Genomic DNA, 26,490 nt, shown 5'->3' with positions numbered 1-26,490 from the left:
TCATTAGCCTTTCCATCTGGAGGATTAGCCTTTCCATCTGGAGGATTGATACCTCCTCTACTGGACAGGCCAGTGAAGAGTTTAGGTACAGTGCTGCACTAAATGACATAGAGCCATAGTTTTGAACCTGTGAGCTGCAGCCACCCAGTGGGCCACATTAGTACTGCAAGGGAGCTGTCTTTCATAGTACACTAACAAGTCTGACAAAGCTCATAATGTTAGCTAGTGGGAATGAAATATTTCTATCTTATTGTGTGAGTTTTACCCACCATAGATAAATGGCTAAAAACCGGGTCTTTCACACGAAAAGATCCTGAGGCTGCACCACCTACAAGTGAGAGAAAGCCCAGCATAAACCAAATTGAAGAAAACACTGCAGTTAGCACCTAGCACATTAACTGATCTGTGTTTTGTGCTCAGAGGTCTTGTCTAATGAAGCAAGTCAAACCAGTTTAGTCAGTTTAGTTTTGCCACGTTTGCATCAGTTGGGAAAAATAAATTACTTTTTTTTTAAACAAATTTATTTCAGCTTCATTACTAACATGTTAAAGTGTAAGACAAGAAAGAACTTGCAAAAATTAAAAACATAAATGGGTCAGTGTCAATATAATGTGCCTTTAGGCTCTCATAACTTTCAAAATAATTTCTCTAGATTTTTAATTCTTTTCACAATTCATCATGTTTAAAATATTATAGACTACACAGAAAACATGATGGTCAAGCTTAATCACTTTTCATTTTACAATGACAAGCTATCATTTTGTGAGACAACCACAATTTGTGTCCACCCTGTCACGGACTTACACAGTATAAAAACATGATGTACTGTAGAATCCATAAAATCATTTTCAGAGAGGTATTGTGTCCTCTTTCTCATGACCTGTGTAAACTTTCGTTAATTGTGTCTTTTGTAAAATTTGTTCATTTTTTACAGCATATCTGAATCAAACATAACTTTTTTCCATTGAACAATAGTAAACAGAAGCATTTTGAACAAAAACTGGAATAAAACTACTTGACTTGTTGTTAGGTACCATTCAGTTAATCATTCATTGTCTGAAACCACTTATCCAATTCAGGGTCACAGTGGGGAATCACGGGGCACAAGGTGGGAACACACCCTGGAGTGGGTGCCAGTTCTTCACAGGGTGACACACACCTCACCTACGCCTACGGACATTTTTGAGTCATCATTGCACCTACCAACGTGTGTTTTTGGACTGTGGGAGGAAAACGGAGCACCTGGAGGAAACCCATGTGGACACAGGGAGAACACACCACACTCCTCACAGACAGTCACTCGGAGCGGGACTCGAACCCACAACCTTCAGGATATATGTGACAGTGACACTTCCTGCTGCACCACTGTGCCGCCCTTGTTAGGTACCAAATCAAATATAATGCTTTGTTTCCCTGTAAATATTTACTTATTTATTTTTTTAAATATTAAGACGACAGGGTGGACAATAAAACACAATATAAGTAAGTCAGATATTATGTTATTGATGCAAAATAACTTAATTGCAATACAAACCTTGGGAATTTAAATCTCAATCTTTTTTCAACTCATAAATTTGAAAAACTCAAACAATGAATGCAGCACACATTTTTGAACAGGGAATATCAAAAGTCCATGACAATAAGAGCTCCTTTCATAGCAGGCATCATTCCTTTAAAGAAATATTTGTATTTGTATTTTGGTAGGTGGACTATTCACAGTCCATCAGTGACATTCAGGACTTTAAAAACTCCCAACAGCTCTGCTGTGTCTGATCCACTCATACCAGGGCAACACACACTAACATTTTACAACCACGTCTGTGTCACTGCAGCGCTAAGAATGATCCACAACCCACATCACACCCGCTCTGTGGGGGTCCTGACCAATGAAGAATAAGAGGAAATGAAGAAAGAAATTATGCAGAGAAACTGATGGAGTACAGTCTGCAATTGTAGAACTACCTGTGTGGCCAGTGGAGCTGATTAATGGACAATAAGTGTAAATACAACGTAGGTGTTCCTAATCTAGTGATAATCCAGTTTAGTGTCTCCATAATACATGGTAAAGGTTATATTTGAGTAGATTTGGGTGTGTGAGTGACTGAATGTGTTTGTTTTTTAAGTGCTTTTGCTGCAGTGTAATGAGTGACAAGAAATTAACCTTTAGAAAAATCCATATTTAAAGAGGAATTTTTGCATTTAAAATATAATTATTTTAACAGTTATTAGGAATAAGTAATTTCTTAAAAAATAAATCAATATAAACAAGAAAACAACAAAGAAAATATGCATGTATGTCTATCCTATCATCCATAACGAGATAAATGATAGGGTGGACAATTTTAGCTAAATCTAGGGTTTAATGATCACATGACTGATCTACAGCTGCAGACATGCTGAATTGTTCAAGATGACTTTGTTTTGATTCAGAATGTCAGGCTCACGGAGCGGACTGACTGAGGGCGGACACACTCGCTAAAACACAGTTCTTTTTATTAAAGGAAAATAACAAAATAAAGACTTTTGACAGAAGGAAAACAGGCTAAACTGGAGACAAGGAAATAAACAGGGTAAACAGGGACAGACGGACAACAAAGTGAAACGACGACAGAGGAAATGAAATGACGACAGGGGAACTTCGGAGACAGACAGAAAACATGACCGACTTGACATAGAACAAAGGTAAAAGGAGAAATGTTCGACAAACAGGACGTGAGACAAGAGGGATTAAATGCTTGACACAAATGAGACACACCTGGACAGATAACGAGGGGACAGGTTAACAAATGACAGACAAGGAGGCGGGACAAAGGCGGGACTAGAACAAACAAACATAGCCATGTGCTAAAAGAACACATGGCCAGGGGAAAACAGACTTGACGAGATGAGGGCGTGACAGATGCACCCCCCTGAACTCCCGGGGCGCGTACACCTAAACCCCCCAGGAGCTGGCACAGGAGAGGGCAAGGAAAACAAGACAGACAAGGAACCATGGGAGACAGGACTCAGGACAGGACGGGAACAGACACAGGAGCTGGGGACACGACAGGACCGAATATCTGAGACGGGACATGGGACATGACAGGTGACTGACAAAGGGGGGCAACAAGAGACTGGAACGGACTGGACAGGATGGGAGTGAACACATGCGACTTGACAGGACACTGGGGTTGCAATGTCTTGACAGGACAATGGGGATTGAGACTGGACAGACATAGAAAACGGAGACAAGACTGGTGACTGAACATTGTCTTGTCTCAAGTGCCGTCTCATGTCCAGTCCCCGTATACGTCCAGAGGGTGGAAATGGGGACTGGACAGGACTAACAGGGGACTGGACATGAGACAGGACAGATGACAGGACTGGGTGCTGGGAATGGACGGGAGCAGAGACTGGTGACAAGACAGGGTACAAGACACTGGACAGGATAGGAACAGAAACGTTAGACTGGACAGGGGTATGTAACTGGACAGAGGCTGGGTGCTGGGACTGGACAGAAGACAGGACAGGTGACATGACACTAGACTGCAACGGGGACTGGACTGGAGATGGGACATGAGACTGGACAGAGGGTTGAAACAGGGACTGGACTGGAATAACAGGGGACTGGACAGGACTAGGCAGAGGAACAGGGACCATGACATTTACCGGGACAGACACGAACACCGTAACAGGGACAGGAACTGAAACAAAAGCAGACACAGGTACTGGGACGAGGACAGAGACAGGGACAGACAAGGGAACCAAAATAACTGGGGGGTGCCCAGGACTGGCAAATATCTGTGGGGCAGTCTGAGGAACCAGCCTGGGCACAGTTCTGGGGATCGGCCCCAAGGACCCACGGACATGAACAGGAGCGGCCGGGACCACAGTCACGGGTGCCGAAACGGCCAAAGCCATAGTCACTAGGACAGGAGCGGCTGAGGGAGCCGCACTCACGGAGACAGGAGCGGCTGAGGGAGCAGCGTTAACGGAGACAGGAGCGGCTGAGGGAGCCGTGCTCACGGAGACAGGAGCGGCTGAGGGAGCTGCACTCACGGAGACAGGAGCGGCAGGTTCCGCCATCACGGAGACAGGGGGCCCTGCAGCGACGTCCACGGAGACAGGGGGCCCTGCGACGACATCCACGAAGACAGGGGAACCTGCGACGTCAACCATGGAGGCAGGGGAACCTGCGACATCATCCACGGAGGCAGGGGGACCTGCGACGACGTCCACAGAGGCAGGGGGACCTGCGACGACGTCCACGGAGGCAGGAGCGGCTGGAAGCGTCGCGCTCACGGAGACAGGAGAGGCGGGTGCCGCGCTCAGGGAGACAGGAGAGGCGGGTGCCACGCTCAGGGAGACAGGAGAGGCGGGCGCCGCGCTCAGGGAGACAGGAGAGGCGGGCGCCGCGCTCAGGGAGACAGGAGAGGCGGGCGCCGCGCTCAGGGAGACAGGAGAGGCGGGCGCCGCGCTCAGGGAGACAGGAGCGGCGGGTGCTGCCATCACAGAGACAGGAGGCCCTGCAACGATGTCCACGGAGGCAGGGGGACCTGCGACGTCGTCCACGGAGGCAGGGGGACCTGCTGCTCGCCGGGCACGTGCTGGAGCTGTAGAGGGTTTAGGGGGTTTCACAGGCGCACCCATTAGATCCCTCAGAAGTGCGCCCCTGTTAGCCCCACCTCCGTAGTCCTAAGGTTGGAGGCTAACAGCCCCTACCCTTAACCCCCCCCCCCCCAAAAAAAAATTTCCCCGGACCTGAGGGGGTAATCCACCGTCGAGGGGGGGACTCCAGCACGCTTCTTCCGCCTACTCGTTCGACTCACGCTGGCGCAATTACTCGATTCACGAGCTGCCTCTTCCTGTAGGCGCTGAGTGACGCTGGTGTGTATCTGTCGCAGCCGGCTACTCCATATCACGGCCCTGTCACACCGATTCTCTGTGCTAGCTGCGTCCTTGTATTGGTCGAACATTCTGTCAGGCTCACGGAGCGGACTGACTGAGGGCGGACGCACTCGCTAAAACACAGTTCTTTTTATTAAAGGAAAATAACAAAACAAATACTTTTGACAGAAGGAAAACAGGCTAAACTGGAGACAAGGAAATAAGCAGGGTAAACGGGGACAGACGGACAACAAAGCGAAACGACGACAGAGGAAATGAAACGACGACGGGGGAACTTCGGAGACAGACAAAAAACATGACCGACTTGACATAGAACAAAGGTAAAAGGAGAAATGTTCGACAAACAGGACGTGAGACAAGAGGGCTTAAATGCTTGACACAAACCAGACACACCTGGACAGATAACGAGGGGACAGGTTAACAAATGACAGACGAGGAGGCAGGACAAAGGCGGGACTAGAATAAACCAACATAGCCATGTGCTAAAAGAACACATGGCCGGGGGGAAACAGACTTGACGAGACGAGGGCGTGACACAGAATTAAATTGTGATATTTTGAAATAATTATAATTCACTCAATATTTTACCATGGCAGGGTGGACACATTAAGCTAGACCTAACTTAATGTGACTTCTTCTAGATAATTTTATCATCATCACAAGCTTGATATGCACATCAGAAGAATATGGAGGCAATGTGCTTTGTTTCAATTGTACAACAGTCATGCCTTCCTACAACTCAGTATCAACAGTCTTCACATCATGACTGCAAACACAGACATGCAGCCATTAGCCATTCATTTTGAATGAAGTGGTTGATGGTGGGGTCCTGCAACAGATCCTGTGCTTTTGAATTCAAGCCTAATTTATTTGTATAGAGCTTTTTGCAAACTGATGGTGTCAAAAAGCAGCTTTACAGAAATAAAACTCTAAATGAATATGTTAATGTTTTAGTTAATATTTAAAATTGTATTTGTCCAAAAATTTTTTGAAGGAAATTAAATTCAAATATGTCTGCAATAAAAAGCTTGACAATTTGAGATATATTAAATTTGAAATCCTTCTCTGATTGAATTTTTTATTTTGTGTTTTTTTATAAGTTTGTATATATATTTTATTATATTTTTGTATAAGTTTATAGCTGGACCACCAATCACCAACATTCTTTCGTTTGTGGCGACACAGTGGCTCGTTTGCCTCTCAGCGCTGGGATCTTTGGTTCAAGGCCCATCTGGGTGGAGTTTCAATGTCCTCCAGGGTCTGAATGTGCTCAGATATGGATTGGCGCTCTATTCTGGGTGAAACCCTAGTGCCCGATGCAGTCCTCCAGGTGGACGGTCGTTCCTGGTCAAGAGTATGCTGTGTGCGTTTGGCTGCTGTTTCTCACCAGTCTGTGTGTCGATTGAATGTCGAATGAGTGTTGATTGTAAAGTGTCCTTGGGTTTCTAGAAAGGTGCTATATAAGTGTAACATTTAAAAAAAATAATAAAAAGTATGTGTGTTCAGTGCCACAAAATGTGAATTTTAACAAATTTAACAAAGCATTAACTAATAATATTGTTTTGATAAAACATATCCTGCAATGAAAAAGAGTAAAATATTTAGAATAGAAATATAATCATGACTGTAATATATAAGTATTTAAATATTTTGCAATACCTGATTGAAACGCTTAAAATGTTAAAATGCTGTGCATGGCATCATCTGTCATACTCACAGACACACAAAAAACACATAGACACACTGTCACAAAGAAACTACTAACTGCTGAGGACATCATTGCAGCCTGCCAGTTGTGTAGCTATTCTACATTATTTTACACTTGCTTACAGGAAGTGTTGTGATGAAATCAGCTTGCCTGTGTTCCCAGAGAAATGCATGTGATGTGTTATTTTGGCTTGGGTGGTCAGCAGTGAGCACTCTTATTAACTGCAGGTCACAGAGACCAGAGTGTCATTCTGAGTCTGAACATCAGAGTTCAACATAGGATTGAGCTCACAAAAGATGGTGAAAATAACTGTCATCATTGTGCTTTTACTGAAACTGTCAGACTGCTTTGCTCAGTCAGGTTTGTTGCATTTTTATTTAAACTACATTTGATCTCAAGCATTTATTAATTATTTAATTTGCAAAGGTGGTCTTATTCAGAGAATCCATCATTTTAGGTTTGATTTGCTTTGTGTGAGGGTCACACTTATTCTTCTGTTTGAATTCCTCATTAGGGATATGGCAGCAATATATTGTAAATACTTAAAATACTCAAGTTGTAGGGAAAACAGCTGCTGTGTTCATTCACAATTCTTCACTTCCTCCACAGATGGGACTTTTCTGATCTACAACGCCCATAAGAACCAATGTCTGGGAGACAGTCTGCTACAGCTGACTCTGTGTAACCCTCAGAACCCCAAACTGCAGTTCCACTGGACTTCAGAGAACCGCATCTTTAACGTTGTACAGAAGAAATGCCTCGGCACAGGGGTAAAGAGTGAGGGCAATAAACTGCAGTGGTTCATCTGTGATTCCAGCAGTGATCTTCAGAAGTGGGAGTGCCACAATAACACTCTGTTTCGCCTGAAGAATGAGTCTCTTTACTTGACCCTTCAGGGAGCCACATCTCTACTAACACTGTCCAAAGACCCAGGGGACAGGGGCAAGTGGACCATCCATGGCACGTCGGGCAGTGTTTGCTCTCGCCCCTATGAAGGTATTTAGTTTCTCAGAATAAGCAGCAGCATCACAACATTTGTTTAAACCATAATTATGTTTGTAAAATTTGGCCTTGTTTTTTTCAGGAACCACACTGAAATTCACATGTATTCTAATTTTTCATCTGTTAACTGCTGTTAAATTTAGTAACCATTAACTGTATTTAGTTCTATTTTTCTTATCACTACTGTGGTTATACAGCATCAGTACAACTGAGCATAGCAGACTTGTGGTAGCATTTTGATGTTAAAATGCACTATACAAATAAAAAATATAGTATATATATATATTTTTTTGATAGATGGGACTGGTAATTGGGGCCACAAACTGGGCCCAACAACCACCATTGCTTTAAGGCTATACATATTCTCCTGAATTTAAAATCATAGTGTCTGCATAGTCTGTATACACACTGAAATGAGAATCACATTGTAGTATTGTATTAAACAAAAACTAATTTGTCCTTTTGTTATCACAGAGATATACACAATTAAAGGAAATGCTTTTGGACGTCCTTGTGAATTTCCATTCCTTTATGAAAAGAAATGGTACACGGACTGCACAATGGAAGACTTCTCCAGTCTGTGGTGTGCTGTTGAAAGTGACTATGAACCCAATCAGCTCTGGGGTTACTGTCCAATACGTAAAAAAGGTACATGGTTTCTTCTACTAATGCCTTAGAACAGATTTTTTTGGGTTTATTCAGTAACATAAACATTAATTATTTTTAAAAATAATGATATTTTAATATATACATTGTAATGATCATTTAACCTAACCCTATATGGATATCTGACTGTTATTATGTTCTGATGGTTTTCTGATTGTAGACGACAACTTCTGGGTGAAGAACCCTCTGACAGATGTGTATTACCAGCTGAATGAAGAGTCTGCACTGAAGTGGTATCAGGCCAGGAAGAGCTGTCAGCAGCAGGGGGGAGATCTGTTGAGCATCACTGAGCCCCATGAACAGACTTTCATATCAGGTACAGGCTCTAATGACTCCTAGACACAGTGATTACTTACAGTAAATGTAATACAAAAAACTAATTAAATGAAATATAAATTGTTATTAAGTTGATTCATTTATTTAGGGTTGACTCAGACAACAGGGGCAGTGTTGTGGACAGGACTGAACAGTTTGGATGCCTCTAGTGGATGGCATTGGGTCAATGGACAACCTTTACGTTATCTGAAATGGCTCAGTGGTGAGTTTTCTTGTCTTAATTCATCATTCATTTTTATTTAAATTGACTGTTAATCAGAACAGTAACTCTTTAATCTGTAATTGAATTATATTCTTTCACATGTTTGTGTGTGGTTTTCTGGGAAAAGGTCAACCATCTTCTCTACCAGGCCATAGCTGTGGAGTGTTAAGTCAACTTCATGGTTTTGAATGGTCCACTGCTCTTTGTTCTGAGAGACATGGATATATCTGTCAAAGAGGCCTCTCCACTCCCACTGTTCCACCAGGTAATCAGTGTCTCCTTGAGTAAAGATTTATTGATATATTAAATAATGCTGGTCTTTGACATCCTGTATGTTTTATGTCTGTTTCTGTCCAGCTGTTCACACAGGTTCTTGCACCACTCCCTGGATTCCTTACTCAGGCCACTGCTACCACCTCTACCGAACAAGGAAAACGTGGCTGGAGGCAAAAGACACCTGTCGACGTGAAGGTGGAGATCTGCTGAGTGTTTTCAGTGTAGAAGAGCAGAGCTTTGTCATCTCACAACTTGGATACTGTGAGTTTGTGTGTGTTCTATCAGCTATAACTCTGTAGGATAAAATGGACAATGAGTGACATGCATTCAGAATAAGTTCAGGTTGTTGAATTTGGTTTGAATCAGAAGTGAACACTATAGGGAACGAGGGCTTTGGATCAAACTGAGCTCTAGCTGTAGAATTCCTCACCAACTATCGGTTCTGTGAAGAAGATATGATTTCAACTCTCTGATATGTCTTCCTTATTATTTCTTCCAATGTACACAGTGAAGACAGATGAAGTGTGGATTGGTTTAAATGACCTCAAGACTGCGATGCTCTTTGAATGGAGTGACCACTCCAGTGTCCCTTTTGTCTTGTGGAATGTTAATGAGCCGAGCCACGATGCCACCCTTAAAGAAGACTGTGTTTCAATGAGAGGAGAGGTAACAGAATTATCACTTACACAGTAACACAGATCCATTTCCACTAAACTAATATTAATATAACGACTGAAATACTCTTTCTTGACGTTTTGCTTAATTTTGAGATGAGACAGTAATTTAGATAAATAATAAATAACAGCATAATTAAATCACATTACTAGCAAAGAAGGGACACTTTCCCTCAAGTAAATTTACCTGTGTCTGGTTTAGGAGGGAAAGTGGGCTGACCAAGTTTGTCAGAACAAGTATGGATACATCTGTAAGAAAAAAAACAATTTAAGTCCATCCACTAACGACACAGTTGTTACGAACCCAGGCTGCAAACCTGTGAGTATTGGCTTCAGATTTTTTTATTTGGACTAGTTTTATCTTTGAAAACATTTTGTACTTGCAAGGCATTAACTTGTACCTCAATGTTTTCATATTAGTTTTTCTAATCAGCGTCTCATGTTTCTTGACTTTTTAAGGGTTGGGTCAGGTACAGCTACTATTGCTATCAAACTGGAGCACAGACTAAAACATTTCAAGAGGCCAAACAGATGTGTGAGAAGAGTGGATCTTATTTAGCCGACATTACAGACAGGTCGGTGTTCAGTATTTAACATACTTTTTTGTTTTTAAATTATAGAGTAATTATAACCATACACAGATTAAGATGTAAAATATTCTATGACACTCCATTAGAGCTTCACATAGGGCTCACCAAACTCTCTTCCTACCTGCAGCCACAAAATTTCTGTTGTTTGAATCTTACACCTACCCACTAGGGTTGTTATGGCCATTTATGATCCGATCAGCAATCACCTATCCTTAACAACTATGGTTAATCATTGAGCCCATCACATGAGTATCCAAACCACCCACTGCATCACTAGTTTAGTTTTGACCTGAGGCAGGACGAACTGACTAGTTCCTAAAGATCTGAGAGCTCTGCTCGGCTCATATCTCTGTAGCAGATCTGATAAATACACTGGTCCTACCCCATTTAGACATTTATAGACCAGTAATAACACCTTAAAGTCTAATCTGTAACAGACTGATTTCCACTGTAAGGATTTGAGTACGGGGGGCTGATGTGATCTTTTCTTTTGCTCCGAGTGAGAACTCTGGCAGCTGCATTTTGAATCAGCTGAAGATGTTTAATTGTCTTTTTTGGAAGCCCAGTTAAGAGACCATTACAGTAATCAATGCTAGAAATAAAGGCATGGATAAGTTTCTCCAGGTCTGGTTTAGTCAGAAAATCTCTAACCTTACTGATATTCTTAAGATGGAAAAATGCTGATCTAGTAACCGCTTTAATATGAGACTAAAACTGAGATCTGAGTCCATTAAGACACCAAGGTTGCAAGCCAGTTATATAGATTTGATGGCTCTCAAGTCAGGATATGCAGCCAATATGTGTCTCTCATTGCTGTTCCCAAATAGTATAATCTCTGTTTTATCTTTATTTAGCTGCAGAAAATTATGTCCCATCCAGTTAGTGATGTGTTCAAGGCACTTGGTTAATGAGTCAACTGGAAAAAGTTGTTTGAGGACAGGGCCATGTAAATCTGAATATCATCTGCATAGCTGTAATAGGACAGCCCATAGTCCTGTAGAATTTGGCCAAGAGGAAACATGTATAAATTAAATAAAAGTGGACCAAGAATAGAACCCTGTGGGACACCACAGGTCACTGGCATGTTCTCTGAAATATTATTTTATATTTCTACAAAGTAGTTCCTGCCTTCCAGGTAAGAAACCACTTCAGGACTGTTCCTGAGAGTCCAACCCAGTCTGCGAGTCTATCTATAAGAATCTTATGGTCAAAGGTATCAAAGGCAGCACTAAGGACAAGAAGAAAGATAACTTTCCAGCCTCTGTATTTAAGTGAATTCCATTAATTACCTTGATTAGAGCAGTCTCAGTGCTGTGATTAGACCGAAACCCAGACTGGAATTTGTCTAGGTTACTGTTTATGGACAAGAAACTAGTGATTTGCCTGAAAACTATTTTCTCAATGATTTTGTCAATGAATGGTAAGTTAATTCATTGATCTGTAGTTACTTATCTGAGAGGAATCTAATTTTTTCTTTTTTAGAAGAGACTTTATTACTGCTGTTTTAGTGAGCTTGGAAAGACCCCCACCAATGTGAAGTAGGTCTGCTGCTATAGTGTGAAACACACTGGATGGTTTGAGATGACTAAAATTTCACTCTTTACAGTACTGAACTCTGAAATTTTAACTAAGGAGTCTTTATGAGGCGATGAAGATGGTACAGACTCATTGTTGGATATAGATGTACTAATCACTTGTCTGATATTCTGGATTTTAGTGTTAAAAAAGAATGCAAACTCATTACATCTCTCAGCTGATACTAATTCAGGGGCCATTGCTGTGGGTGAGTTAGTACGTCTGTCGATCACAGTAAAAGGGATTTTGCTGTTGTTAATGTTGCTGTTGATGATGCTAGAGAAATAGGATTGCCGTGTTTTGCATATCATCGTGTTGTATTCACGTAGTCTATCTTTGTAGATTTCTTTTATGCCATCTGCATTCTGGCTTGCGACATTCCCTCTTTTGTATTTGAACAACAGAAGCATTTCTCCAAGGTGCTTTCTGTTTGCAAAGTGTTTGCTGTCCAACAAACATGCTAAAACCCTTAGCACCTGATTATGTCTCCATGTATACCTCCCCTGCGACAAACTAAACTTACCTGCTAATAGAGTATGCTTCAGCGTGCCAACCCCTGTACATAATCTACAACTAGTCATCATTTGCCTTCTCTCTGGTGATGTTGCCTTGCTAAAAGATTTCCATGTATCACCTGACCCAAGGCCCGCTCTTCTGTATTGCACTTGGACAATTACATCCCTTAGTTCTAATGAGCTCCTGGCTACCTGCACTGCCATTCATGGGTTCCACTTCCTTCCCACATCCTCCTGTACACTTGTGTTGGTATTCTCCTCAATAGTAACAGATGTATTGGTATCCTGTGAACTTTGGTGAGTAACCTGTCACTGGCCTGGTGCTGCATTGTTTTATTCTTGTGGCATGTCAGATACGTTTCATTAAGTAAAAAGCTGATATATCCCAGTAATTATTTAGAATTAGCAGAGCTGTTAGAGGTTTGTGTAAACATTATACTAGGTTTAGGCTCAGAATTTAACTTCTATTAGAATCAATTTAGTGATATGTGTTGCTTCCAAAATACCTCATATCACTCATTTTGTTTCTGCAGCTGTCAGTCTCTTTTTGTGAAAACCTGTGGACCATACATATTCTTTTTATTTTCTCTTCCCTATCAGGATTGAAAATGCATTCCTGGTCAGTCTGATTGGAGCACGATCAGAGAAGCACTTCTGGATCGGACTGTCCAACCAAAAGAATAAACACTTTTTTGAGTGGACAAACACTAGCAAAGTTCCCTTCACACACTTCAATGCTGAAATGCCAGGTAAAATCTACAGATTTTAGTTGATATACAGGGGTTGGACAATGAAACTGAAACACCTGGTTTTAGACCACAATAATTTATTAGTATGGTGTAGGGCCTCCTTTTGCGGCCAATACACCGTCAATCCGTCTTGGGAATGACATATACAAGTCCTGCACAGTGGTCAGAGGGATTTTAAGCCATTCTTCTTGCAGGATAGTGGCCAGGTCACTACGTGATGCTGGTGGAGGAAAACGTTTCCTGACTCGCTCCTCCAAAACACCCCAAAGTGTCTCAATAATATTTAGATCTGGTGACTGTGCAGGCCATGGGAGATGTACAACTTCACTTTCTTGTTCATCAAACCAATCTTTCACCAGTCTTGCTGTGTGTATTGGTGCATTGTCGTCCTGATACACGGCACCGCCTTCAGGATACAATGTTTGAACCATTGGATGCAAATGGTCCTCCAGAATGGTTCGGTAGTCCTTGGCAGTGACGTGCCAAGGGAATGCCATGATATGGCAGCCCAATCCATCACTGATCCACCCCCATGCTTCACTCTGGGCATGCAACAGTCTGGGTGGTACACTTCTTTGGGGCTTCTCCACACCGTAACTCTCCCGGATGTGGGGAAAACAGTAAAGGTGGACACATCAGAGAACAATACATGTTTCACATTGTCCACAGCCCAAGATTTGCGCTCCTTGCACCATTGAAACCGACGTTTGGCATTGGCATGAGTGACCAAAGGTTTGGCTACAACAGCCCGGCTGTGTATATTGACCCTGTGGAGCTCCCGACGGACAGTTCTGGTGGAAACAGGAAAATTGAGGTGCAAATTTAATTCTGCCGTGATTTGGGCAGCTGTGGTTTTATGTTTTTTAAATACAATCCGGGTTAGCACCCGAACATCCCTTTCAGACAGCTTCCTCTTGCGACCACAGTTAATCCTGTTGTGTTTCCTTCTTGGTGGTATGTTGACATTACCCTGGGTACCGTAGCTCTTGATACATCACAAAAACTTGCTGTCTTGGTCACAGATGCGCCAGCAAGACGTGCACCAACAATTTGTCCTCTTTTGAACTCTGGTATGTCACCCATAATGTTGTGTGCATTGCAATATTTTGAGAAAAACTGTGCTCTTACCCTCTGCTAATTGAACCTTCACACTCTTCACGCTCTTACTGGTGGAATGTGCAATTGATGAAGATTGGCCACCAGGCTGGTCCAATTTAGCCATGAAACCTCCCAAACTAAAATGACAGGTGTTTCAGTTTCATTGTCTAACCTCTGTAGTTGACATGAATTCACCTATACCATTATTAATGTGTAATTATAATTGTAGATGCTACTAGCTTAAGGGTATGAACAAGCAATGGGGATGGAAGAGACAGGGATTCTTCTCTAGGAAGTGTATTATTATGTCCTAAACAAGGGCATAGGTGGAGTGTGCCTCAAGAGCCGGAGGAACAATAACTCCAAGACAGTGTATAATCCCCAGTCTCTCACCACAAACCAAGCACCTACCCAGACAAAAACAAAATATGAAATCCCTAACATGCACATAAATATACCAAATAACAACCCCAAATGAACCTCAGTATACGCAGTGGACCTGGAAGGTGTGCTGTTAGCTGCACTCGCGTTCCCAGCCAGTCCAGGCCCCTACCTAATCCTTTTATTTATTTATATTATTTCTTTAATGTTCCATTATTTTTTTGACACAAAACTACATTTGAAAAATATTTTTAACACAGGTGGGAAACAAGGTTGCGTTGCCATGACCACAGGTGTACTCGCTGGATTATGGAATGTGCTAAATTGCACTAATTCAGAGAAATACATCTGTAAGCAGAAAGCAGAGGGAGTGATCCCAACTCCAGCCCATCCAACGATTCCTCCTGTCAACTGCAGCGAGGGCTGGTTTCCACTCAATAACAGGGATCAGTGTGTCAAGGTACAATTAAAATGTTATAATGTTAATAATAATATGAAAGAACGTTAAACTTGAATGAAAAACAGTAAATGACAAAAAGTTTGTGAAGACCTTCTAATTGAACATTAAAATGAAGCACATTATTAGGGAGTTTGTTCATTGGGGTGCAGCAGATGTTGTCACTACCAGACAGCTTTGGAGGGCCCTGTCTCAGGTTACACTTTATTAAAATATATTGTAAAGCTCTGTTTTTTTTATTGTTTTTTTATTGTTTTTTTTAATGTCTCTCAACACTGATTTGGGCATATTTTAATGTGCTTGTTAAAGCTATTTACAGCGGGGTACAATGAAGAGAAGACATGGTTTGAAGCTCTTGCCTTCTGTCGGGAATTGGGGGGTGATCTACTCAGTATCCACAGTTCTACTGATGTGCCGTTTGCTGACTTGGAATAGTAAGTATTTGAGTCTAATAAAAGCATACCTTTAGTTTTTTGTAGTCCTTTAATCCTGTTCAGGTTCGCAGTGGGTCCAGAACCTACCTCTAATCATTTGCAACAAGGCAGGAACACACTGTGAACAGAGCACTAGTCCATCACAGGACATCATGCACTCACCCAATCACTCACACACCACTATGAAGGGTTTGTGTAACCAGTCCACCTACCAGCATGTGTTTGACGATGGGAGGAAATACAGAGGAAACAAAATAGACAGAACACACAGGAGAGAACACACCAAACTCTTTACAGACAATGCCCTGAGCTGTATAACAATTTTACAGTGCAAAATAAATGAAAACATTCATATAAAAATAAATTTTCTTTTCATACAGTCTTTATACAGATATTTATGTTTGCAGTTCCTATTCAATATGGATTGGCTACAGCATCCAGGATCCCACTATTGGTTACACATGGAGTGATGGCTCAGCTGTGAGTGTGGTTTAAATTTGATCAGCTGTTCTGAGATATTTCCTCATAGGGCTGATGTGTGGAGTGATAAAATTCATATTGGATTTCTTGTTTTTTAGTCGTCCTTTGAAGACTGGGAGGATGGGGAACCAAACAACTTAAACAACATTGAAAAATGTGCAAAAATGAGAGTTGGCGAATGGTATGACGTAACAAATCAATGGAATGACGTACCGTGTAATTACAGGATGGACTGGCTCTGTGAAATTCAAAAAGGTAGAGCAACTGTACATCATTTGAGGATTTAAAGAATGGCTTTAGAGGCATTTATTTTAGTCCTTGCAAAATTTCATGAGTACCATTTTATTTGTTCATTTTACACCCAAACATCTTTACAGTTTTTTTTCCAACTATGTCACTAAATGTATCAAATAAATTAAAGCAAATCAAAAAAATATTTAATTAAGTCAGACTTTTCTCACATTTTTCTAGGTTTCAGATAAGTGTGCTAGCTGTTTCTGGCTGTATATTAGTTAAAGGGATGTCTATGATTATGGGGAAATGCTGTTCTCTCTGATTTGTTTCAGTTCAATAGTGCTGTATCTTTTAAGGTAGAGTTATATGTTTGAGGGGGAAAAGCAACTGTTTGCACATGGCTGAAATTTAACTTCTCTGTAGGTTTTTATTCACTGTTTGAATTACCACAGAAACCCATTTGTAACTCAAGTTAGAGACATTTCCACCTTAAGTGACCCGAAACAGCAAAAATAAGTCAATATTATCCACCTGTGGAGCAGAAATAGAGCAAAACCATTTCAGTTAATACTTTTCAAAGTTTAGATTTCACTGTTTGTCTAAAAAACCCCAAATGACTTTTCTCTACCATGAGCAGAAAAACAGATAATGAGAGAGAGAAAGCCTAGCATAAGGAACTGAGGCACTTTTTTTCACACATTTTCTGACACTGGGGCTTCGTAAACACTTATTTACATACTTAATCATATTGTTTATATTAATCTGAGCATTTCCATTTATAGTACATGCCTTGAAAAAGTGTTCAATCATATTTGTACTTTTCTTCACTTGTGGGCTGAAATAGTGTGGCTCTGATATTGGTTTTTCTGTAACTCAGTGTGAAGAAGGATATTACTCCAGAATCTCTGCTTTGTGAAATTACCGTGCCAGTCAGATGACAGTGACATTTTACTTCATTGGACAGTTACAGCCATAATTTTCCTTGCCAACAATGGGCTCTCTGACGTAACTAAGGAGCAAAAATAAATGTATGTGGCAAATATGTACCTGTTCAGTCCTGTATGCAAGCCATCATAGCTGCTGAAACAATTTGTTTAACCACACAGTATATCAACATTTACCTCAAAGGTTTCAGTTTTTAATATACTGACAACTACTGTGAAAGATGGAACATTAATATGGAATTTAGATGTTGTGCCATGGCTTTGAACAAGGCTCAGCCAATCAGATATAAGGACCAGAACTATTCTTTTTACATCTAACTTTGCACACCGATATTTGGTGTGTGCAACAGACCTGAGATGGTGGATTTGATTCTGATAAATGTTCTCTGTCTCCCTCTAGGAGTTACACCAAAGGAAGTGCAGGAGCCAAGTAAGTCTGAGCTCTGCTGTTTTAATCAAATTATTTTAATTCCATGAGGAGAATTTCAAAATTCATTCTGTTTTGTTCTTTCTCAGCATACAATGAAACAGATGATGGCTGGATTATATTCAAGGAGAGTCAGTATTATATTGATCATCATTTTCATTCTATGGAAGAAGGACAGAGGTTCTGTAAGCACAGACACGGTGATCTTGTGGTCATCAATGATGAAGAAGAGTGGAGGTTTGTCTGGCTTCAGGTAAAGTGAACCTCGTGATGGAATTTTAATATCTGCATGTTTAAATGGTGCACTTCTTTGTGTTTTTTAATGTATTATTTTATATTTTTGTATTTCTTAGTCAAGGTTAAAATATGGTAACATCTTTATTGGAATGACAATTGATCTGGATAAGTCATTAATGTAAGTTACTGCCAGAGCTCTCACATTTAAACACATATTTAAGATATGATAAAACAGAAAGAAATGTAGCACATGTTTATTGTTAAGGTGGATGGATGGATCTCCAGTAGTATTTCAGGCATGGGAACAAAACCAGCCGGCTTTTTTGAACGAGGAGGAGAACTGTGTGAAAATGACTATCTCTCAAGGTCAGTTATGGCAATGGGTCCGTCAAGATAAGCATGGGGTTAAACCTTGAAATATGTAGTAATTTCTAGTGATGACATAAGCATGATGTATTTTTTTTTTTTTTGATATATTCATTGTCTGGAACCACGTATCCATTTCAGGGTTACGGTGGGTCTGGAGTCTGCCCGGAATCACTGGGCACCAGTCCTTCACAGGGCGACACACATTCACACACTCAACCTATGGACATTTTTGAGTAGGCAGTCCACCTATGAGTAGGCAATGTGTTTTTGCACCAAGGGAGGAGACCGAAGCACCTGGAGGAAACCCACAGGGAGAACACACCAAACTCCTCACAGAGAGTCAACCAAAGCGGGGCTCGAATACATGACCCCAGGACCCTGGGGCTGTGGGACAGTGACACTAACTGTTGTGCCATCCTGCTGCCCTAAATAAAATAGATTATTTTATATTTATATATTGTAACACATTTGAAATACAACGAAATATAATACAAAACTTATAAAAGAGGAATACAGCTGACTAGTTTTTAAGGAATATTAAGATGTGTGGGGAAAAATTAATCAAAATACACATCACTGTTTTCTCCAGGCCTTTGGGAAAGTGTAAACTGTGGTGATTATGTGATGATTATGTGTGAAAGGAGTGGTTCTGTCCCGGTCAACTCCACTGCTGCCCCCACCGAGCCGCCCCGAGGAGACTGTGCCCCAGGCTGGTTCAAATTTCGAAACAAGGTAAAAGTGCAAGACTGTGTGACTGTGATACTACCTGCTACACCACTTATAATATATATATAAATATAAATTATTTATAAATGATTTATGACTGTGTATTCAAAATATGAAAAACAGAAATTTACAAAACAGTTTATATTTATTAACTACTGAATTTCATTTTAGAGCACTGACTGCTGCAGAAGATCAATAAAGTGTAAAATTCAAAATTTTACTACAAATAGTTCCCTCTCTCTTGAAATGGCTGGTTCTCACTGTCAACTTTGCGGGTTTTTTTTTTTTTTTTTTTTGCTGCACCCGTCACCAGATATCATTCTGTGAATTACTTTGCTGGCCCAGAGAAATGCATGGCGTTTAAGTTTAGCTTAGTTCAGTGGTTCTCAAACTGTGGTACGTGAAGCAACAAGAGGTGGTATGCCAAATTACTTTGAACTATTTACTACCTAATTAAGAAATTCATTAATAACTGAAAATATAAAGGTTCTATGTGAAAATTACATAATGTTTCACAGTTTTCATAATCATACCTCAATTAAATTAATTTGTGTTGTAGAAAAATACAGTGTGCTATGCATACACCGTAGTTGATTACGTCTGTACGGGAGGGGACATGATCCCCAGTTTTTTTGAGAAATCTGTGTAAAGAAAACCCAGTTTCAGCTGCTTAATGGATGTAAGCAAAGGCCAGAGACAGACATGAGCAATTTGGAATTTATTATAAATAGGGCAAAGCAAAAACGAGAAAAACGAGCCGAGACCAAGCCTGAGAAATACTCCGAAGCCCAGAAGGACTAAATCCAGAGGCCAGAATAAAAGAAAACTAAGTGAGAATGTACATGTGAAGACAATATAGAAGAAACACTCAGCTGAAGGAAAATGTGGCAGTTCTTTGCATCAGAATCTGCCCCACGCTGTTTTTACCTGTAGCATATTATTTTTTATCTCTTTTTTTGCCATAAAATTAACATGTAAATAGTGTGACAGATGAGAGAATGGAGACTTAGATATAGCCATACTGCATCCTATATTCAGCCCTCGAAATGAGGTATTGCGGAAAGGAGCAGAGAAATGTGTGGTATATGAGCGCCACACTCCAGCACTTGGAACACAGGCGAACGTTTCTGAAAAACAAACATTTCGTCACAACATGCACATGAACACAAATGCACAACATAATCGCCCCAATGCAACCCAAAATCAAAAAGTCTCAAAGACAGAGAAAAACAAAGAAACTTGGAAAATCACAGAAAATATGGAGCAGCACATCTTGCTGGCATCTCCCTAATGAGTCTCAGCTCCTTCCAGTGCTAGTGTAGTGTCTTGTCTGATAAAAGTATTTATGGTATTTCACTGTTACAGAAACTGTTTTCAACCTTTTTAGAGTTTACAGTCATTTACTGTCATTTACAGTTTTTCACTGTAAAATTTACAGACATATTTTACAGTGCAGATGAAGAATGATAGCTACAACATCATCTGTGGAGTGGTTTGGATGATATGTGAACTTGTGAAATTAGCTACTTCAACAGTAAATATTTTCAGTGTTTGTTACCGTAGCAAGTAACATATAAAACATTAGTTTTATACTAGCTTTTAAGTAAGTATTTAATTTCCCCCTTTTTATTCTTAACCAAAATGGCTTCGACATTTTCTTATCCATTTTTGTTGTTGATATGTTATTCAAATGAAGCATAAATATTACACCCTCATCCAACTCTGTCAACTAAGCATCAAGACTAAGCTACATGAAGCAGAGCTATACAGCCATAGAAAAGTCAGTAAGGTCACTCCACACACACTTGGGTCTGGGCAGTGTTCTGTTGGTGCTGTGATGTTAATTTGTGCACTCTGTTTTCATAAAACAGTTTGGTTTCGTGTTCTACACAATTCATGTAGCATATCATTTATATGTTTTTTTTATAGTGTTACAGAATAAACCTGGAGGTGAAAACCTGGTATGATGCCAGAAAATTCTGTAGGGCTGTTGGAGGAAATCTGGCATCAATAACTCACAAACTTCAGCAAGGTCAGTGATTTCTGTTAAAAAACCACCATGTCATATCCTATCCACTTTATTTTGAAACATGGAAGTAACTTAGCGCTCTTATTTGTTTTTCTGTACGAGACGTGTTAGTAGCAGTGACAAAGTTTTAAAAATCCCACACAGACAGAAATCCTGGGAGTTTTAAACAACCACTTCTGAGTTATCACAAAGTGGGAGGAGGACACGAAGAAGTAGGCAGCAATAACACACAATGACTGGTTTAACTCTTAAATGTTGTGTTTTGGAAGGAGCAGGTGACCATTGCCCAGCTCCATCGCACAGAGGCTCATTAGACTTTCCACAAGTGTTCCTTCTGATTAATATAAATATAATTAAACATATAAAGCAATATAAAAATACATATAAACACAAATAATATAAAAACTCTGATATACATTTTTAACATTTATATCTGTTATTTATTATAAGAAATCAGTGTTAATATGCATTATAAAATTTACAATTATATATAATCAATATAAATTTGATTGTGTGACATAGTTTTGCCACAGTGCCACCACATTATATATGTATTTATATAAAATTATTTTTGAATTAATGTAATCAATAATATCACCAACACATTACATGATACAACTTTCATGTAAACATTAATAGACATACAGAATAGTTCGGCCACATTTGCATTTTCTTTGAATCCAGAACAAAAAGTTGAAGAGCTTTTTCTCTATTGGAGACAGATGGAGATTGAAGAAAATGTCACTTTTGTACCAGTGATTAACCAGTTATTATACATACAGCAGTTAAATAACTACTGTTAAAATGTTTGTCCAGCAGGAGAGACAAAACAATGTGAGGCTTGTGTCAGTGGTCTCATACACAGGAAAAAGCAAAACTAAAGTGAAATAATACGTTTACTGAAGCTTGTGTATGAACTCACTCAGATTCAGACAGAAGAGTAGAGAAATGCATTAGCATCTGAATAACTTTTCCTTTACCCAAAATATGACGTCAAAGAGAGGCCAAAGTCAAATAAACACTTGTAAACAAGTGCAGTGTGGCAAATATTACATTGAGTTTCTTAACAGCTTTTATTCTCTTCCTTTTTAATTTAGCATTTCTGACTTTGAAGATGTTAGAGGACAACGCCCAAGATTTATGGATTGGCTTCAGTAATTTGGGGGGTAAATCATATAAATGGACGGATGGCAGTTCGGTCATATTCACAAACACTTTAGAATCAAGATACGACATGTCGGTATGTCACCCACTTTGATCATTTAGAACATTTTCTACATAAACACTAAAAGTAACACTAGGTAAGTGTTGGTCTTTTTTCTCCTGGGACCTGTGCAGTTGCTTAGTGTAATTTATTTTTATAGCTCTGTACTACCCGTCTCCAAAAGTTACATAGTTTAGTTTCTGTAGTGCTGAGACTGGAGTAGCAAGTAGAAGAAGCTCTGTTCTCCCTATTACAGGTCAGTGAAACAATATAATAGGGTTAAAGCTGTAATTATAAGGTAAAGATACTACCTAGTGTTTCTTTAACGTGTCAAGAATATATTATGACTGCATTGCACCTTATCTTACAGCATTATTGTAAGTGATTTTTTTCTCTTAAATTAAATATATGAATATTGAATTAAGATCTGGTGTTTATGTTTAAAAGACGACAGAGTGTTATGCTGTGGGAGGTCAGCAAAGATCAGAGCCAGGAATATGGGTGAAAAAAGACTGCAATGATACAAGTGGCTTTATATGCAGTCGACCTCTAGGTAAGATCAAAAAAGCAATTTAGTTACTATGGCACACTCTTAAATTAACAGTAACTCTACACTGTTAATCAAACATCTGGACACATTTCTTATAAAAAGGTTTTCCTTGTTTTTATGATGAGTAAAATCATCAAAACTTTAAACACATGGGGATTTATAGAGTAAAAAATAGGTCTATATTTTAGATCATTTTTGAAAGTCAGCTTCATTTGCTCTGAGGCTTTAACCTCTTTTGTATTTTTGCATGCCTTTATAACATTTAACATTTTCTTATACATTTGTCTCCTCCATTTTCAGATCCAGATGTAACCATCCCAGACTCCACAGAGCAGCCCAAAACCTTCATCAAAATTGGAAATGCTTCTTACCTAATCATTCAAACAAACCTGACCTGGGGAGAAGCGAAACAACACTGTGAGTCTCAGGAGGCAAAATTGGCCAGCATTCGAGACATCTACACTCAATACTACACTCAGCTGCAGGCAAATAAACTTGGACAACCCTTGTGGATTGGCCTTAACAGTCAGGAGGTAGGACTGATGAGCATTAAACCTGTGACTTTTCCCAATGTTGCAAAATTACAGTAGTATGTTAGTAACTAACAGAGTGGACTTCCTGCAGAAAATATGAACCTAGGGGGAGTGTACAGCTCATTGCAAAACAGTAAAACATAAACAGTTATAAATCACTGGTCTTCCCTCCCTTGAGGAGAAAACAAAGCAAATACTACTCTTCCCTCACCTGATAACAGTAACAAAACTGTTACATACTTATAGAATTATTACATAAATAAATTAGAGCAAGGGACCTCATGTTCTTTAACATGCTGGTGGCTATAATGTATTTTATGGTGGTTTATGAGTTTTAGTTATGAAAATTACAATAACAGTAAGGATTTATTTAAACCACTTCATTTAACAAAAGCATGTATCAATTTTTGCCAACTCAGCATTTATTATTTTGTGCCACATCCCTTTGTCAGTTTAAAAGCAATAAAACATCTGTCGTGCTTGATGTAATTGAAGAAACACTCCCCAAAACAGAATCTCTCCAGATCCTCAGAGTTCCAGATCCCCTTCAGCTTTTCAAAAGCTCAATTTTGTAGTCTTTTAACCCTCTTAATTTGGATCATGGTCCTGCTGGAAGATCCAAAATTCTCAGGTGAATTTCCTGTAGACTGGGATTTTTGTCAGAGCTGGTCAACTCATATGACTGTACTCTCCCATACACCTGCGAATTCAGCTACATCTTTCAGACTATGGCATTAGGCACACCTAAGTGCAACCTTGGTTATTGTAAGTATTATTTTTTAATAGACAGATGGATATTTCCGGTGGATTGATAACTGGCAGTTAAATATGGCGAAATGGGATTACGAAGAACCAAAGAAGGACCAGCCCTGTGTTTATGTGGATGGAGAAGGAAGTTGGAAAACTGCCAAGTGCAATGCAACCTACTACAGTCTGTGTAAGAAATCAACAGGTGAGTTATGTTTAGCAGCAGTGAATAAAGTTAAAATCATTTGTACACACTTAAATAACTGACCAGTCTAAAATTCTGTTTTGAGCCCTGAAGGTAATTTCAGTTATGATTTAGTCATAGAACCCTATTTCCAAAAATGCTGAGAGATGTATCAAAATGCAGCAATATGCAAATAACTTAAACCTTAGACTTAATTTGTTGGTAGTACAAGGACAGAATTTTAAATGTTAAAACTGAGAAAGTTTAATAGTTTTTTAAAAATATTTGCCCATTTTGAATTTGATGTCAGCAACACGTACCAAAATAAGTTGGCACTGGTGCAGGTTTACCACTGTGTTTCATAACCTCCTCTTTTAAAACACTCTGTGAACCAAGGAGATCAGCCACTGTGGTTTTCAAAGTGAAGTATTTGCAGATTCTTTTTTGTTATAGGATTTCAGCTGCTCAACAATTTGGGGTCTCCATTATAGTGTGATTCGGTGTGTGACAGATCTGGATTAATTTAGCTCCTACACTTCCTTGAATAAGAAGCCTTGCTGTTTTTGTAATCCATGCAGAATGTGTATTGGTCTTGTGTTACTGAAATACAAAAGGCCTTCCCAGAAAAGTCATCGTCTGGATTGCAACATGTCATGAATTGTGTTCACAGACAGTGTTTTTGGGAAGTGTTTCTTAGCCCATCCAGTGATTTCCACTACAGAAACATTTCTGTTTTTAATCCATTGCTATCTGAGGGCCTGAAGACTACAGTAAGCCAATTCTGCTTTTGGGCCTCATCCCTTGAATATTAGAGAATTCTCTTGATTCTCTGAAACTTTTAATAATATGTGCCATGAAAGATGTAATACCCAAGTTCTATACTGTTTTAAGTTAAGAAGCATTATACTTTCCATGGTTTCACTCTTTGCCAATGCAATTTTTCACAGAGTGGTGAACCCCTCCCCATCCTTATTCTGAAAGACTCTGCTTCTCTGAGATGCTCTTTTCAAACCCAGTCACATCACTAACTTATTTCAAGTTAACTTAATTGTGGTTTTATTTTATTTATTTATTTTTTGGTCACATTACACAACTTTACCAGTATTTGTTCCCTATTCCAACATTTTTGGTAATGTTTTTCAGCCATCAAATACAAAATGGGCAAATAGTTTTCAGAAACAATTCAACAGTTTTAACATTTGGAATGTTGTCTGTGTTGTATTTTCAATTAAATGTAGGGTTTAATGATTTGAACATCACTGCACTCTATTTTTATTTAAATTTTTGCTCAGTGTCCCAGCTTTTCTGCTCCAGGGGTGAGGATGCATTTCTTCTAATCTTTAACAGTTATATGATGCTCTTTAACTCAAAACGTTCACAGCAGGGTTTTTATTTTATGTTATCTTTGCAGAAGTTGCTCCAACTCTACCAGCTCAGCATCCAGGAGTGTGCCCTGAGCTAATTGATGAGGAGCCACTGATGACATGGGTACCTTTCAGAGGGCACTGTTATGCATTTGTATTAGATTCAGAATCATGGACCTCAGCTTCTAAAATCTGTGGTAGAAGAGGTGAGAAAAACATCATAATGAGATTAGAAACAATGCCATAAATGTTGTTACTTTTTTTAATAGTATAGTGAAGGCCACTGTAATAATGTCAGAATAGCATATAATGTATAATGTAAAAGACTAGTGTTTCTACTTAACACATTATCATTTTTTTAAAGGGAACACTCACTATTTTGTAGGGTTAAGAGGAGGTCTGACCTTATAGATAATGAACACTGAATAAATGAATCAAATCAGTTAGTTGACTGACCAGCTTGATGTTGTTTGTACTTCCTACATCATGTATGAATGAGAAAACTGAAATCCAGATTACTGAGAGAGGGTTGTGCACATCCCGTAAAAACATAGTCAAAACGTTTTGTTTTGACCTCATCTGAACTTATATGATATGTGAAATGGGCTTAGAGATTATATACTTTGTCCATGGAAGAAACTCAGATTGGTGAGATGCTACCTTCAGTAAAATTCATGTTTAAAGTGCAGAATGATTTTTGCTAATGAGGAAATTCTGTACAGAGTTAGATTTAAGCCAAAGCCTATTGTATTTGTAAATTATTATTTGAAGGCATACAGTTTAATATAAAGGTGAGGTGGTAGGAAAACTCCTTGGCGGTAGGGCCCGGGCAGGGATGAAGTTCGCCCCGGGTTCCTCAAGGCTCTGGATGTTGTGGGGCTGTCCTGGCTGACACGTCTTTGCAACATCGCG

General features: G+C 39.6%; 1 protein-coding gene across 1 annotated transcript in view; it reads left to right on the top strand.

Moving 5' to 3' along the window:
• The first annotated feature begins 6,863 nt into the window (after positions 1-6,863).
• LOC136706831 (macrophage mannose receptor 1-like) overlaps positions 6,864-26,490 on the top strand; it is a 29,631-nt gene continuing 10,004 nt past the window's right edge. The window contains exons 1-26 of the mRNA XM_066680486.1: positions 6,864-6,955; positions 7,205-7,591; positions 8,072-8,245; positions 8,424-8,579; positions 8,688-8,801; positions 8,929-9,066; positions 9,159-9,338; positions 9,586-9,743; positions 9,954-10,070; positions 10,211-10,326; positions 13,032-13,180; positions 14,920-15,119; positions 15,426-15,550; positions 15,958-16,030; positions 16,129-16,285; positions 17,609-17,638; positions 17,725-17,888; positions 17,989-18,050; positions 18,138-18,238; positions 18,831-18,973; positions 20,897-20,999; positions 22,094-22,236; positions 22,648-22,753; positions 23,051-23,283; positions 24,070-24,235; positions 25,626-25,784. Of these exons, the coding sequence (XP_066536583.1) occupies positions 6,892-6,955; positions 7,205-7,591; positions 8,072-8,245; positions 8,424-8,579; positions 8,688-8,801; positions 8,929-9,066; positions 9,159-9,338; positions 9,586-9,743; positions 9,954-10,070; positions 10,211-10,326; positions 13,032-13,180; positions 14,920-15,119; positions 15,426-15,550; positions 15,958-16,030; positions 16,129-16,285; positions 17,609-17,638; positions 17,725-17,888; positions 17,989-18,050; positions 18,138-18,238; positions 18,831-18,973; positions 20,897-20,999; positions 22,094-22,236; positions 22,648-22,753; positions 23,051-23,283; positions 24,070-24,235; positions 25,626-25,784 (3,718 nt within the window). The 5' untranslated portion in view covers positions 6,864-6,891. The remainder of the gene's footprint in view (positions 6,956-7,204; positions 7,592-8,071; positions 8,246-8,423; positions 8,580-8,687; positions 8,802-8,928; positions 9,067-9,158; positions 9,339-9,585; positions 9,744-9,953; positions 10,071-10,210; positions 10,327-13,031; positions 13,181-14,919; positions 15,120-15,425; positions 15,551-15,957; positions 16,031-16,128; positions 16,286-17,608; positions 17,639-17,724; positions 17,889-17,988; positions 18,051-18,137; positions 18,239-18,830; positions 18,974-20,896; positions 21,000-22,093; positions 22,237-22,647; positions 22,754-23,050; positions 23,284-24,069; positions 24,236-25,625; positions 25,785-26,490) is intronic.

This window comes from Hoplias malabaricus, chromosome 9, assembly GCF_029633855.1.
Source record: "Hoplias malabaricus isolate fHopMal1 chromosome 9, fHopMal1.hap1, whole genome shotgun sequence".
Lineage (NCBI taxonomy): Eukaryota > Metazoa > Chordata > Actinopteri > Characiformes > Erythrinidae > Hoplias > Hoplias malabaricus.
This window is presented reverse-complemented; position numbering and strand designations above follow the sequence as displayed.